Genomic DNA, 15,140 nt, shown 5'->3' with positions numbered 1-15,140 from the left:
TTAATCCCCAGAGTTTAGGGCCAAGTTCCAGGCAGGAGCTGGGTAATAGGAAAAAAATATTAAATGGGAACCTAATAATTAAAGAATTTAATTCCAAGGAGATTATAAAATGGCACTGGCCACAGCAGAGAAAGGCAATCATTCCTTTTGTAGTAAACGGATTTAGTAGAACCAACAAAGAGATTGACTTAATACTGGCAAGGCAGCAAGCTACTCACCCTGGGTTCTCTGTAGTCTCCAGTCTAAAAGAGTTGGGGTGGTTTAAACTTCTGGACACCAGTGGCACTGCTATAAAGGATTGCAAAATCGAATCAAGCAGGTGGTTAAAATAATTTGCATTCTGTTATTTCTAAAGTATGAAGTGACTGATTTCCATCCTTATAAGCAACCATTATTGCTTATTGATTAATTCCACACTTATCTTCAAAGTCCATATTAACCCTTCAGCTGTATAACTAAATTCCCCTGCAGAGGTGTCAACCAATTAGAGAACTATTGTTCAAAGTACAATATAGACCCACTGCTGCTGACTTCTGGGATTCAAACTGGGAATTCAAATCAGGTCTTACTATACTCCAATGAAGAGAGGTGTGTATATATACAAGTGAGGATGACATTATACTTAAAGCAAACCACTTACTTCATCAACAGTTCTATTCTAGTAAAGTGAAATAGAAAATGTGGGAAATTATCTGACTGTCTCAGGCCAAAACTTTCCCCATAAATATTCACCTGAGTGAGCCTGTTCTTCCTTCTCTTGAATTAATGTAACTGTCTTCACTTCATTTTCATATTACCAATTTATATTGTTGTTTTTTAGCCTTTCTAAATGGTCTGTCTTTGTGCCTAAAATTAATAAATATTTTCAGTGTTGGTCATGACATGGGCAGCTTATCTTACCCTAAACATGACTCAATCCAGATCTTCCTTTATTGAAGACAAATTATATCTGCATTAGATATTTCAACTTCAAGAGACCCTGTACTGTTTTCCAAGAGTGAAGAAAATATAATTAAAATTGCAATTACTCCTCACACTATTCTAATTTTTATAATCATCTACCTAGAGACTGATTCCTGTACTCTCGCACTGGGTTAGGAATCGGTTTGACTCCTTGTTTCCAGCAGAAGCTCACCAGTCCAAGTGGGAGTGAGCTCTTTATTTCCTTGCACCCATTTCCTCCATCCTAACCTCTCACCTTTTTAGGCCCTGGGTTTTCAGAAGTTTAACTAGGAACAAGATGAAACCAAGGGTGGTCCCCACCTACCATCGCAGAAAACTTCCATTTCTGGTTGTTTCAGCCTCCATGCAGGGTTCCTGGTTACCCCATTGCAACTGCATCTGTGATCCTCTAGGCACCAGCCCCAGGCAGTTGCTAGGCTCTGGAACACCAAAGGGTGGAAACAGAGGAAAAAGGCATCTGGAAGATGAAGTTATTTCCCAAACATTACCCAGAGGGTACTTAGGGCATACTGGTGATAAGTTTACTCCTGCCCATTAATCTTCCTGCAAATGTTCTAATCATGTAGGACAGCCTCACTCTTCCTGTCGCTTTTCCTGATGCCCTACAACGTGTAAACTGCCTCTATTCTCCAGCCCTCCATGGCAACCCCCAGGAATTTCCCAATGACTCCCACTCTAACACTCACCCTCCTGCTGTTTCAGATTCTCAACTTACCCACCACAGCAATCCACAGGCAACTATGGGGTCCACTCTAGCACAGGCGTAAGGATCAAGGGGAAGAAGAGATTCCCCATTAAAAAATGAGCCACTGAATCCTTGCTCCTGGCACCACCAGCTGAATCCCATTTAGCAAATGCACAAAAATATTTAAAGCAGTATTTGGAATACTCCAAGTGAGCCCTGTTTTCCTCCTGTCTCCTATCCCAAAGGTTAGGCTGACATTCGATTTTGTCTCAAAGTGGCTGAGCTGAATTATCCTGAATAATTTAGTTTTCTACCCCTCGGGTAGTGGGTAAAATGCAGTTGGACTGGGAAGATCTTGCAGGTGCTCAAAGCCATTACAGCTCCAAAAGCTGAACTTCTCTCTTTCAACCATATTTCCTCACCCTGGAAAAGCTCTAGGGTCCCTCAAGGGCACAGCACCAGCCCAGACCCAAAACACGCACTGTCCCTGACATCTGAGCACCGCATGACCCCCTAGCCATCCAGAGGAGGGGAAAATCTTGTCCCTTTGCAAACCCCTCCCATGCCCAAACGGACCTGCCAGCGCTGCAGCCGAGCCTGGTCCTAGAACCTGGACAGACGTGTGGCCAGAAGATCCAAGCCAAGACCAAGCCCGGAGCCAGCCCGGCTCCATGCCCTTCCGCCAGTATCCGTGCGGTGCTGGTCACACGGCTTGCTCGCGAGAGAAGCCCCAAGGCTCCCGGTGCAGCGACAGGCGCCCGGGCTGGAGAGCCCCGGCAGTGCTGGCCACGGAGTTCTTCAGCTGCTTGATGACCACAAAGAGTAGGAGGAAAAGTAAAAAGAGCAGGAAGAAGAAGAGCGCAAGGTAGAGCAGAAAGTTGAGCTCCCACTCCATGCTGGAGGCACCCGGTGCTCGGTGCCCTTGCGCGCTCAGAGCAGGTTGTCGCTGGCGGACAAGGCGCGCTGCCTGCGTCCCACTTCTCGTCTCCTCTCGCCGGCACAAGGGCGCCTCGCCCTGGGCGCCAGCTCTCAGGTTCGTAAACGGCTTCCTCCAGCTCAAAGGAAACGCGCCAAGGAGCTGGTTTAATCCCGGTTCCCACTCTCCCCCGTAGGCACAACAGTCTTACGCTACACTGAGATCCTTTCCTGCGCTCTAAGGTGCATGAGCAGATTTTTTAGGACCGAAATTCTGCAGGCAGAGACAGCCAGGGGAAGAGGTCATGGCTCAGCCTCCCAGGGGGTGTTGTGACTGGTGTTTTGCAGTCTTAAGATTTCCACCCCCAACATCCAAGTGGGTCTCTAGCCCCTTCCCTAAGTCATTTGTTTCATTATTTCCCCTTGTTCAGGATTTCCCAAAGGGCAGGCGATGCCGATGCCGTGGCCCACCGACACAAAAGTATGAAAGGTGACAGTGAAGGGGGGGTCCAAGGGGCTGTAAGATGACTTAAGCGGTGCCTGAGTGAATGCAAATTCAAGCTGCCTTATTCTTCAGAACTGCAGATGCACCCAGTAAAGAGTTTTCTGCGGACAACAGATCATTTAGAAAGGCATTAAAGAGAAAATACATGTCAAAAAAGTTATATGACACAGAGCTTTGGATGTTGACTTAGAATTCAATTTCTTTGGTGGAAAACAAAAACAAAACAAACAATTTACTTAAAGTGATCTTTTAAGCACCTAACACCTCTGTATTTAAGATCACCCACAGCCCATATGGTGCAGCTCTGAAAGAAATCCAATTTATCTATTGCTGTGTAACAAATTACCCTAAGAACCTTAGCGGCTTAAAACAACATAAACATTGGTTACCACTCACAGTTTCTGTGGGTCAAGAATTTGGGAGCACTTAGCTGGGCGATTTTGGATTTTCTCATGAGGTTATAGTCAGATGTTAGCCAGGGTGGCAGTCATTTGAAGGCTTATCTGGAGCTGGAGAATCCACTTCCAAGGTGGCTCACTTATGTGGCTGGCAAATAGTACTGGCTGTTGGTGGAAGGCCCCATTTCCTTCCAAAGTGGGCTTCTCCACAGGACTGCTAGAACAGGATGTCTGCACAACCCTCTGCCGACCTCCCTCAGAGCACAAGTGCTGAGAGCTGAGAAGATGCAGAAGGCAGAAGCTGCAGCCCTGTTTTTGGCCAGCTTCAGAAGTTATATACTACCACTTCTGCAGTATCCTATTGGTCCCAGAAGTCAGCCCTATTTGACCTAGGAGTTCAAGGACATGCATACCAGGGAGTAAGGATCGTTGGTGGCCGTCTTAGAGTCTGGTTATGAAAGCTGCTGACACACTAGGTCATCACTGCCCACTCTATGAGCCTCCAACTTCATTATTCATTTGTGAAGATACAGGAGAAGATCCTGGCTGAATTCAGAAAATAAGGCTTGACAGTACACATCCCAGATTATTTAATAGCCTGCCTATAGTAAGTGGCTCTTCTGGTGATGGCAGAGAGTTCAGATACACAGGATGATGTGGAAAAAGCTGTGAACTGAACATCTTCAGGACCCGATTCTAGTCTCAGGTCCACGTAACAGTGGTCATTTCAGCTCTCTCTCTGTCCTCTCACCTGTAACATACATCCCTTGCTTACCTTTTCCTTGGGTTTGTTTTAAGGATTAAAAATGGGATGGATGTTGAGTAAGAATAGTGTTTTACCAGGTAAATGCTGGACACTATTATTATTCTGTTAATGAGAGTCCCAAATGTTACATGTATACTGCTGTACAAAATCCCCAGGCCCTAGGCCTTTCTACCAAGCAACTTACTGTTTAAGAAATCTCTCGAATATCTCTGTCAATAACATTATTTTTTATTCTAATTTTTTATGGGTTTTTTTTATTTTATTGGAGTAGGATTGACTTACAAAGTTCTATTACTGTTTTCAGGTGTACAGCTTAGTTAAAACAGTTATACATATACATATATCCATTCCTTTTCAGATTCTTTTCCAATATAGGTTATTACACAGTACCGAGTAGATTTCCCTGTGCTATATAGTAGGTCCTTTTTACTTAATTTATTTTATATATAGTAGTGTGTATATGTTAATCCAAACCCCAATTAATCCCCCTCCCCACATTTCCCCTTTGGTAAACATAAATTTGGTTTTAAAATCGGAGTCTGTTTCTGTTTTGTAAGTTCTATTGTATCATTTCTATTAGATTCCACACATTAGTGATCTCATATTTGTCTTTCTCTGACTTCATTTAGTGTGTTAATTTCTAGGTCCATCCATGTTGCTTCAAATGGCATTATTTCATTCTTTTTTTATGGCTAACAGTCCATTGTATATACATACCACATCTTCTTTATCCAGTTCTCTGTTGATGACCATTTAGATTGTTTCCACATCTTGGCTATTGTAAACAGTGCTGCAGTGAACATTGTTGTTCATGGATATTTTCAAATTAATGTTTTCTCTGGATATACCCAAGAGTGGGATTGCTGGGTCATATTGTAGTTCTATATTTAGTTTTTTAAGGAATCTCCATACTGTTCTCCATAGTGGTTACACCAACTTACAATCCTACAAGCAATATAGAAGGGCTCCCTTTTCTCCATACCCTCTCCAGCATTTATTGTAGACTTTTTGATGATGGCCATTCTGACTGGTCTGAGGCAATACCTCATTGTAGTTTTGATTTGCATTTCCCTAATAATGATGTCAAGCATCTTTTCATGTGTTTTTTTGGCATCTGTCTGTCTTATTTGGAGAAATGTCTGTTTAGATCTTCTGACCATTTTTTAATTGGGCTGTTTGGATTTATTTGGCAAAAAACTGTATATCTGTATATTCTGGAGATTAATCCCTTGTCATTTTGTTCGCAAAGAATTTCTCCCATCCTATGGGTTGTCTTTTCATTTTGTTCATGGTTTATTTTGCTATGCAAAAACTTTTAAGTTGAATTAGATCTCATTTGCTTATTTTTGTTCTTATTTTCATTACTCTAGAAGGTGGATCAAGAAAGATACTCCTGCAATTTATGTCAAAGAGTGTTCTGATTATGTTTTCCTCTAAGAGTTTTATAGTATCTGGTCTTATGTTTGGGTTTTTAATCCATTTTGAGTTTATTTCTGTGTTGGTGCTACACAAAAATGTATGGTATATGGTGAGTATTCTAATTTCACTCTTTTACATGTAGCTGTCCAGTTTTCCCAGCACAACTTATTGAAGAGAATGTAATTTCCCCATTGTATATTCTTGCCTCCTTTGTCATTGATTACTCAACCACACATGTGTGGATTTATTTCTGGACTTTCTACACTGTTCCACTGATCTATATTTCTGTTTTTGTGTCAGTACCATACTGTTTTGATGACTGTAGCTTTGTAGAATAGTCTCAAGTCCAAGAGCCTCATTCCTCCAGCTCCATTTTTCTTTCTCAAGGTTGATTTGTGTTTCCACACAAATTTTAAAATTTTTTGTTCTCGTTCTGTGAAAAATGCCATTGGTAATTTGATAGGTATTGTATTGAATCTGTAGATTACCTTAAGTAGCACAGTCAACTTAATTATGATATAGATTCTTCCAATCCAAGAACATGGTACATCTTTCCATCTGTTTGTGTCATCTTCTATCTCCTTCATCAGTGTCCTATAGTTTTCCAAGTACAGGTCTTTTGCCTCCTTAGGTAGGTTTATTCCTAGGTATTTTATTCTTTTTGATGCAATGGTAAATGGGATTGTTTCTTTAATTTCTCTTTCTGATCTTTTGTTGTTAGTGTATAGGAAAACAAGAAATTTCTGTTTATTAATTTTGTATCCTGCAACTTTACCAAATTCATTGATGATCTCTAGTAGTTTTCTGGTAGCATCTTTAGGGGTTTTTTTATATATATAGTATCATGTCATCTGCATCAGTGACAGTTTTACCTCTTCTTTTTCAATTTAGTTTCATTTCTTTTTCTTCTCTGATCATCATGGCTATGACTTCCAAAACTATGTTGAATTAAAGTGGTGAGAGGTCGACATCCTTGTCTTCTTCCTGATCTTAGAGGAAATGCTTCCAGATTTTCACCATCGAGAATGATGTTAGCTGTGGGTCTGTCATATATGCCTTTTAATATGTTGAGGTAGATTCCCTTTATTCCCACTTTCAGGGCAGTTTTTATCATAAATGGATGTTGAATTTTTATCAAAAGCTTTGTTCTGCATCTATTGAGATAACCATATGATTTTTACTCTTCAGTTTGTTGATGTGATGTATAACATTGATTGATTTACATATATTTATATCCCTGGGATGAATTACAGTTGATCATGGTGTATAGTCCTTTTAATAAATAGTTAGATTGCTAAATTTTGTTGAGGATTTTTGCATCTATGTTCATCAATGATTTTGGCCTGTAATTTTCTTTTTTGTGGTTACCTTTGTCTGGTTTTGTCATGAAGGTGATGGTGGCCACATAGAATGAGCCTAAGAGCCTTCTTTGCAATTTTTTGGAAGAGTTGCAGAAAGATAGGTGTTAACTCTTCTCTAAATGTGTGAAGCCATCTGGTCCTGGACTTTAGTTTTTTGGAAGTTTTTAAATCACATTTTCAATTTTAGTACTTGTGATTGGCCTATTCATATTTTCTATTTCTTACTAGTTCAGTCTTGGAAGGTATAACCTTCATGAGAATTTGTTCATTTTTTCTAAGTTGTCCACTCTATCGGCATATAGTTGCTTGTAGTAGTCTCTTATGATCCTTTGTATTTCTGTGGTGTCAGCTGTAATTTCTTTTTTGTTTCTAACTGTATTGATTTGAGCCCATTCCCTTTTTGTCTTGGTGAGTGGCTAAAGGTTTATGAATTTTGTTTATCTTTTCAAAGAACCAGCTTTTAGTTTCATTGATCTTTTCTATTGTTTCCTTCATCTCTATCTCATTTATTTCTGCCCTGATCTTTAGGATTTTTTTTTTTTTTTGTCTTTTTAGGGCTGCACCCTTGACACATGGAGATATGGAGGTTCCCAGGCTAGGGTCTAATCAGAGCTGTTGCTGCTGGCCTATGCCAGAACCATAGCAATCCCAGATCCGAGCCAAGTCTGTGACCTACACCACAGTTCACGGCAACACTGGATCCTTAACCCACTGAGTGAGGCCAGCGATCAAACCCCGCAACCTCATGGTTCCTAGTTGGATTCGTTTCCACTGTGCCAAGACGGGAACTCCAGAATTTCTCTACTAACTTTGTCTTTTGTTTGTTTTTCCTTTGCTAATTGCTTTAGGTATAAGGTTAGGTTTTTTATTTGGGATTTTTCTTCTTTTCTGAAGACTGTATCACTATAAACTTCCCTCTGAGAACTGCTTTTGCTGTGTCCCATAGGTTTTGGATATTCTTTGTTGCCATTTCTGTCTAGGTGTTTTTTGAATTCCTCTTTGATTTCTTCAGTGATCCCTTGGTTGTTTAGTAGTCCATAATATTATTGATCCATGTCATGGGCAGTGGTATGCTGCAACTGGCTTATAAGATTTTTCTCAAAATGTTGCAAGCCATTTGCTAAAATACAGCTGTGATTAAAATTAAGTCATATAGGAGTTCCTGTTGTGGATTAATGGGTTAAGAACCCAACTAGCATCCATGAGAATGCAGGTTCAATCCCTGGCTTCACTCAGTGGGTTGAAGGATCTGGGATTGCCACGAGTTGTGGCATAGGTTGCAGATGCAGATCAGATCTGGTGTTGCTGTTGCTGTGGCATAGCCTGGCAGCTGCAGCTCTAATTCAACCCCTAGCCTGGGAACTTCCACATGCCACAGCCGTGGTCTTAAAAAGAAAACAAAAAATACATAAATAATGAAGTCATAAATTTAAAATAAATTATCTTAACAATGGTAGTAAATATTCAAAACTCATCACTTCCTAATTATTTTAGTACATTTTACTATTATCTATGCACTTGATATTATTTACATCTGCCAGAGCTATATGGCTGAAGTATTATATAGTAGTATGTGACTGCATACCTCTTTACAACTGTGCTTAGGTGTCATGTAGATAGCTTGAAACTGGCCACAGTAGGAGTATTTGGCTTGTAGAAATGTGCAAATGCTACAAGTCAGGTCCAGAGACCCAGCTGTTAAACATTTAGCAGCACACCACTGCTCACAGAGTTTAGTGAGGAAAATTTGGAGTCTTATACAAGTAAATCATAGATCTGTAATTTTTTTTTTCTTTTTACTACCCAGACTCCACACGCCTCCACTCTAGACACCACATATCCCTACTAGTAGAATTCTCCATTTTATCTACTCTTGGCTAGAGGACATATCTGCAGTGACTGCTTTCCATTGCCACCTCCTGTTATAGAAACTGAGGGGGTCAGGTACACCTTTTACCCACTCCTGATAGAGTGCAGGTAGGAGGGCAGGAAGAGCCATGCCAGAAACTCACCCACATATCCTTGATTCCAGGACTCTGAAGCTTGGGAGCAGATGGAACAGGAGAAAATGTTTGGAGGTCAGATGCATCTGAGCAACAGAGAAGCTCCCAGACCAGACCAGTCCTGAGAGTGACAGGCATGGCTCTTACTGCCTGCTTATAGCATCCTTGACTCCTGCCCTTTTCCTAACCTCAGCCTCCTGCCTCTTTTCTATTCTATTAACGTCTACTGGTTTTCCAGTAAATCTCCTTATTTCAGCAAAGCATAGTGATTAATAGCTGCTTGTAGATAAGATAAATAAAGCAATACTTACACACTTTGCATATGTTAAGCATTCATAATCAATAAGGTATTTGGAAGGAAAGGCCTGTGCCACTTGGCACATTGCCATTCAGATATCTAAGCCATTGCAAGATGGGACACTAAAGCCAACAGAGAGGTGAAGTGACCTACCCAAGGCCACACACCTAGCAAGTGGTTCTGAGTTTGGCTCCAGAGCCTGCATTCTCAACACCTCCCTCCCCCATGATATACAATTCACAGGGGAATTTCTTGCGTGACCATCAATTTAATGACTTTTTCTTCTGAGTGTCAAAATTGAAACAAATTTTAAGAAACACACCTTCTGCTTACATATACCTCAGCTCCTTCTTTTGAAACCTTGAAGGTCAAAACTTCAAACAAGCCAGTGTTTGCCTGCAAAATGCTGAGAAAAGAGGCCAAAGAATGAGGGCTTTATGTCAACAAGCTCAAACCCACTTCAGCCTTCCTAACTGTAACTATTTATATTATCCATTTATCTGGGCAGCTTAAATGGATTTATAAACATTAATAAATCTTCATTTTCCACTCTCAATAGAATTTGTATTTAAAATAATATTGCTGCCACAAAAATAGCATTATATTTATTAGATGCTCCCAATGCTTTTTAGCCTCTGGTCATATTTCTATTATCTCATAAGCTGGTCTGAATATTAGTTCATATTATTATAAATGACTCCACAGAAATAAGACATGATCTTTCTATGCCTAAATATGTATATTACTGGAAATCCACAGAAATGAAATCCAAGAATTTTAAAAGGCAGAAAGGACACTCACTGTAGATAAGACTTGGCCAGTTCCATCATCTACAAAGAAAGCCCAGATGCACAGATTGGTAAGGTGGAGGGAGGCTGCGTCATTACAATCCCAGACTACTGCCCAGAGTGGCCCCCACATATGTTCTCTCTTAACACAGTAAGCCTCATCCACCACTCAGAGGAAGACTTCCAAGTCCTCATTCACCTCCTCGTGAGTCTCAGAACCACTGCTCCAGGTCCCAGTCTATGGGCATTCATGGTGTGTAGCAGGATAGGGTTCTCCATCCCCATGCCTGCTGTGTTCCGCCCCACCCTCACCTGCAAAAGGAAAGGGTTGTTTATCATAACAAGCATCAAGGGTATTTGTGATAAGTGATTAGTAGTAGCAGCAGATAAGTGTGTCCTGTAAATGTGCTTTGACCCCCCCCCCCCCATCTCCTCACTCCTGCCTCATGTTCATTTCTAGGAGCTACAAACTTGGCTTCCTTGGAACCACTCCTACAACCCTCAATAACAGAATTAGAAAAGCTACTCCAATGTTCACCACTGTAGGGGAGAAAAGTGACTTGTCCTACCTCTGAGAGTCATCTCAAGTTAATCAACAGTTATTGTAACATTCTAACAATAGGATTTGCCTATCCCACTCTCACCGCTTTCCCTACTCTGCCCCCAAAAGAACTGGGCAGTTATGTAATGCTTATAAAATAAGATATTTCTCAGGAATAAAATATATGCGATGAGCTGCTTAAATCTGATGTAAACATTTAGAAATTCCAGGGAATCAGAAGTAGAGAAGGTAGGAAAGGTTGAAGGGAGGGAAAGAAATTTTAAGGAAGAAATTTGAGGGGTATGTAGGAGATCATCCTATGCAGGTAGACAATGAAATCCAGAATTTAACACTAAGAACAATTCTATGCAAGCAACAAATCTAGATCCTGTCCTTACTTGAAAATCTTAAACACAGCAGAAGATACCCAAGTATTTCCAATATAAAAAAAAAAGAAAAATATTAAGTGACAGATGTGCTAACAGGCAAACACCATTTCTTTTATTTATTTATTTATTTATTTTTGTCTTTTTGCTATTTCTTGGGCCGCTCCCTCGGCATATGGAGGTTCCCAGGCTAGGGGTCCAATTGGAGCTATAGCCACCAGCCTACGCCAGAGCCACAGCAACGCGGGATCCGAGCTGCATCTGCAACCTACACCACAGCTCACGGCAACGCCAGATCCTTAACCCACTGAGCAAGGGCAGGGACCGAACCCGCAACCTCATGGTTCCTAGTCGGATTCGTTAACCACTGCGCCACGACGGGAACTCCTATTTCTTTAATTTAGACCCTTTCCATTAATTAGCAGGAACTTTGGAGAAAGTCAATGTGACTGGCTGACCCTAGGCTTGATCAGTATTGGGTCATGTAGCAAAATTAAAAGTCTGAGCATTATAATGGAAGGTCTGCAAGATTCTATGTGAGCTGATCATGATCAGAGCTGTGGACCTGCAGACACACACAGACTGCCCCAAAGGCAAAAGGAATCAGGAAAAAAGTAGAACTTGTTGTCATGCATATTCCCTTAGTGAAATGCCAACTTGGGAACTCTGATGGCCCAACAACTAGGATCTGGGGATCTAAGCTACCCTCCATACACATACAGACACTGGTTCAGACTAGCAATGAACAGATTTGGTCCCAGATCAGCCCAGTGCACACTACCCTGTACTATACTGTACAGTGCTGCAAGTAAATTTCTAGTCCTATGGATTTGGAAGGTATCCTGGCTTTGTTAGTTGCTACTTGGGTGACCTCAGACACCTCTGGTTGCCCACTAAGTACCTCATCCCACTTTCCTCCTTATTAATAGAATCCTGACTGGAGTCAGCTATCTGCCTCCTTCCCATGTGCCCTGTGTAATTTAGAGGAAACTCTTTTGGGGAAGTGGATCTCTGTTATTCAGAGAATATGACCTTTTTTTTTTTTTTTTTTTTGTCCAGGAGGGGCATATGACCTAAATTGAGTTAATCTAATTGAATAAATGAATTATCGGTCAATGTTCCAAAAGAAAACAAATCCACCGTAGGTATTTAAAACAGGGAAATTTAATACTGGGAATTGGTTCTAAGGCTATTGTATGGGTAAGAGGAAGAAAAAGAAGGTAAAGTTCCACAAGATTATAGCCCCAGGGGCTAGAGGAGCAAAAGGGAAAGCAGAATTACACTGAGCACATGATCACTACTGCCCAGAGCCTGCGATCACTGTTGCCATAATTTACACCCAAGACTTTACCTGGAAGTTACAAGCCTTCAGTTGACTCCAGAATTCCAAAATATTATATCTGACAGATTCTGCTAGTGAAATTGTTGTCAAGGTGGGCAGACAGATTCTTAGTGCTTTCTAATCCATCTTCCCAGAATCTTGTCTTTATTTTTAATTGTGGTAAACTACACTTAGGATAAAAGTTAAGTCACATCTTAACCATTTAAGTGTACAGTTAGGTGGTATTAAATACATTCATAATCTTATGCAACCATCACCACCATCAATCTCCAGAACTTTTTCATCTCGCAAACCAACACTCTGCATCCATTTCCCATTCCCTACAGCCCCTGGAAACCACCATCCTCCTCTCGGCATCTGGAAATTGACTACTCTAGGTACCTCATGTAAGTGGAACCCTCGCGTGAGTGGCTTATTTCACTTACCATAATGTCCTCAAAGTTCATCCCTACTATAGCATGTGTCATAATTTCCTTCCTTGTAAGGCTGAATGAATGGTTTTCTATAATGGTTAACTTCATGTGTCAACTTGAACAGTCCACAGGGTGTCCAGACATTTGGTCAAACATTCTGAGTATGTCTGTGAAGGTGTTTTCAGATGAGATAAACTTTTGAATTAGTAACTGAGAAAAGTGGATTGCCCTCCCTAGTTCGAGTGGGACTGATCCAATTAGTTGGAAGAACTGAAAATGGGCTGACCCTCCCGTGAGCAAGAAGCCTGATTGCCTTTGAGTTGGGACATCAGTTTTTTCCCTGCCTTCAGACTTGAACTGAAACTTGGTCTTCTCAGTCCTTGAGCTGCTATTTTTCAAACTGGAATTACATTTTCAGCTTTTCTCAGTCTCAAACTCACTGACTGCAGACTTGGAGCTTCTCAGCTGCCATAATAATGTAAGCCGATTCATTATAACTGTATCTATCTCCCTCTATCTCTATCTAGCTAGACCTCCTATTTGTTCCATTTCTCTGGAGATCCTTGACTACTACACATTCCATTGTTTGTATATACCACTCTTGTAGATAGGATTTAAGTAAAATGAGCTTTACCATGTGAACTAAAACATTAAAATAATTTACTTTGGCTACAGGTTATAGGAAGGCGTATACATATCCTTCCTGAGGAACTCTTTCCTGAGGAGCTTAAATATTCTCAATGTAGAATGTCACACTGCTATTTAGAATATGTGAAGATTATTTCTTCTCAGGGTTTTGTGTATTTAGAGAGGCCAGTTCCATGGAGGTTAAGGTAAAGGCCTGGTATTACTCCTCTGTGATATTTCATATTAGAAGGCCGTCGTCATAAATACTGGTTGGGATCTACAATAGAAACCCTTGGTCAGAAACTAAGGCCTTCACTAGGAAACATACCAGATGTTCCTTCTGTAATTACCACCATAAACCAGCCAACAAATGACCGCCCACCCAAGCCTCCCACTGGCTTTGCAGCAGCTGTGAATCAATCCAAGGAACCTTCTAACCCTCCCCATGGAAATCATTAGTTCACACTAGAGGCTGCTGGCTTGGGACAGGCAGAGTCTCTTTGTATCGCTTCATTCATATGTGCTTTCTTTTAGCTTCATGGATCTAAGCCCCTAAACACCAAGATGACTGGCACCCTAGAGAGGCAACATCTAAAGCACCTTTTCAAGAATTCAAAAGTTATGGATTACAAATTCAGCAATAAATAGATCATTCTATCATTTTCTGAGACCTGTGAAACACTGTAAAAAGATACTGTTCAGGGTGTGTGTGAAGCTGATGATACTAGAATATTAATACCAGCATGAGGTTTTCTTTTGCTTTGCTGCAGGTACTGTTGGTTGCGCTAAATGATGCGATTACAGTGATCACTCAGTAATGAAAATGAAGCTTTGTGGCATCTGAAGAAAATGTATATTCCTTGTTGGCTGTTGCACACCTGGCTCTTCTGTGTGCTCTTCCTAATCATGATCTCTTCATGGGGTGTATGGCTAAGCTGGTGGGCTGTGACTGTCACTAGACACCACCAAGAATTTTGCTTCTCCACCCATCCCAGCTGGTAGTTGAGCTGCTTCTCACCTATGAGGAGAGACAAACCCATAACTCATTATATAAAACTCAGCACCTGCTACCTACATATTTTTTGGTTCTTCGTATTTTATTCTATCTTGTATATTTCATCAGGTGAAAGATAAGAAGTCTGTTGCAAGAGAAAAACAGCCATTTATCTGTTTCATCACTTTGCTGATGCCTTAGCTACACTTACCAGTATAATTTTTCCTCTTCCTTCTCCACATTTCTTAAGCTTTTCTATAGTTGTGCAAAGAACCCTGGTGAGAAACTTAAAAGGCCTGGGTTCTAAGCATCCCATGCTAGCATAATCATCTAACATTGGGCATGTCTTTAATTAACTTCTCCAGCTTCTGCTTCCAAAATTAGGGGACTGAACATAATTATCTCCATGTCCCTTCTGGTTCCAAAATTCAAATGACTTATCATTTTTACTGCCAAAACCAAGGGTGGTGGAAAAGTGAGATTATCTGGGTGAATTGCTCCCAGCTGCCATGATGATGGGGTAGGCTTGGAACCCAGAGTGCCTTCCTTCCTTCAGGAAAGCAGTTTGCTCTGGGAAGGGTCTCTGACACATTAACAGAAGAGGTTAGTGAACTTCTGCTCACTGCTTACCCCTGGCCATGACATTTTTCCTTTTACTTTAAGAAAGCAGAGTTTTCAAAAAAATAAAATAAAAAAAAATTTAAAAAAAAGGAGTTCCCGTCGTGGCGCAGTGGTT

The 15,140-nt window shown here is 40.9% G+C and overlaps 1 protein-coding gene across 1 annotated transcript; it reads right to left on the bottom strand.

Annotated features, from left to right (window-relative positions):
- Positions 1–213: 213 nt before the first annotated feature.
- Positions 214–2,558, bottom strand: SMIM43 (small integral membrane protein 43). Its single transcript, XM_047797934.1, has 3 exons — positions 2,225–2,558; positions 1,268–1,420; positions 214–288 (listed from the first exon to the last, which is right to left on the bottom strand). The coding sequence occupies exon 1, from the start codon at positions 2,541–2,543 to the stop codon at positions 2,352–2,354; it is 192 nt and encodes a 63-aa protein (XP_047653890.1). The 5' UTR covers positions 2,544–2,558; the 3' UTR covers positions 214–288; positions 1,268–1,420; positions 2,225–2,351.
- Between the last annotated feature and the right edge of the window lie 12,582 nt (positions 2,559–15,140).

This window comes from Phacochoerus africanus, chromosome 10 (assembly GCF_016906955.1).
Source record: "Phacochoerus africanus isolate WHEZ1 chromosome 10, ROS_Pafr_v1, whole genome shotgun sequence".
In the NCBI taxonomy this organism is placed as follows: Eukaryota; Metazoa; Chordata; class Mammalia; order Artiodactyla; family Suidae; genus Phacochoerus; species Phacochoerus africanus.
The sequence above is the reverse complement of the archived record's forward strand: the minus strand, read 5'-3'. Positions and strand labels throughout refer to the sequence as shown.

What these genes read in the sequence shown, in the direction of transcription:
- SMIM43 (XM_047797934.1), bottom strand. Translation starts at nt 2,543, where the DNA reads ATGGAGTGGGAGCTCAACTTTCTGCTCTACCTTGCGCTCTTCTTCTTC.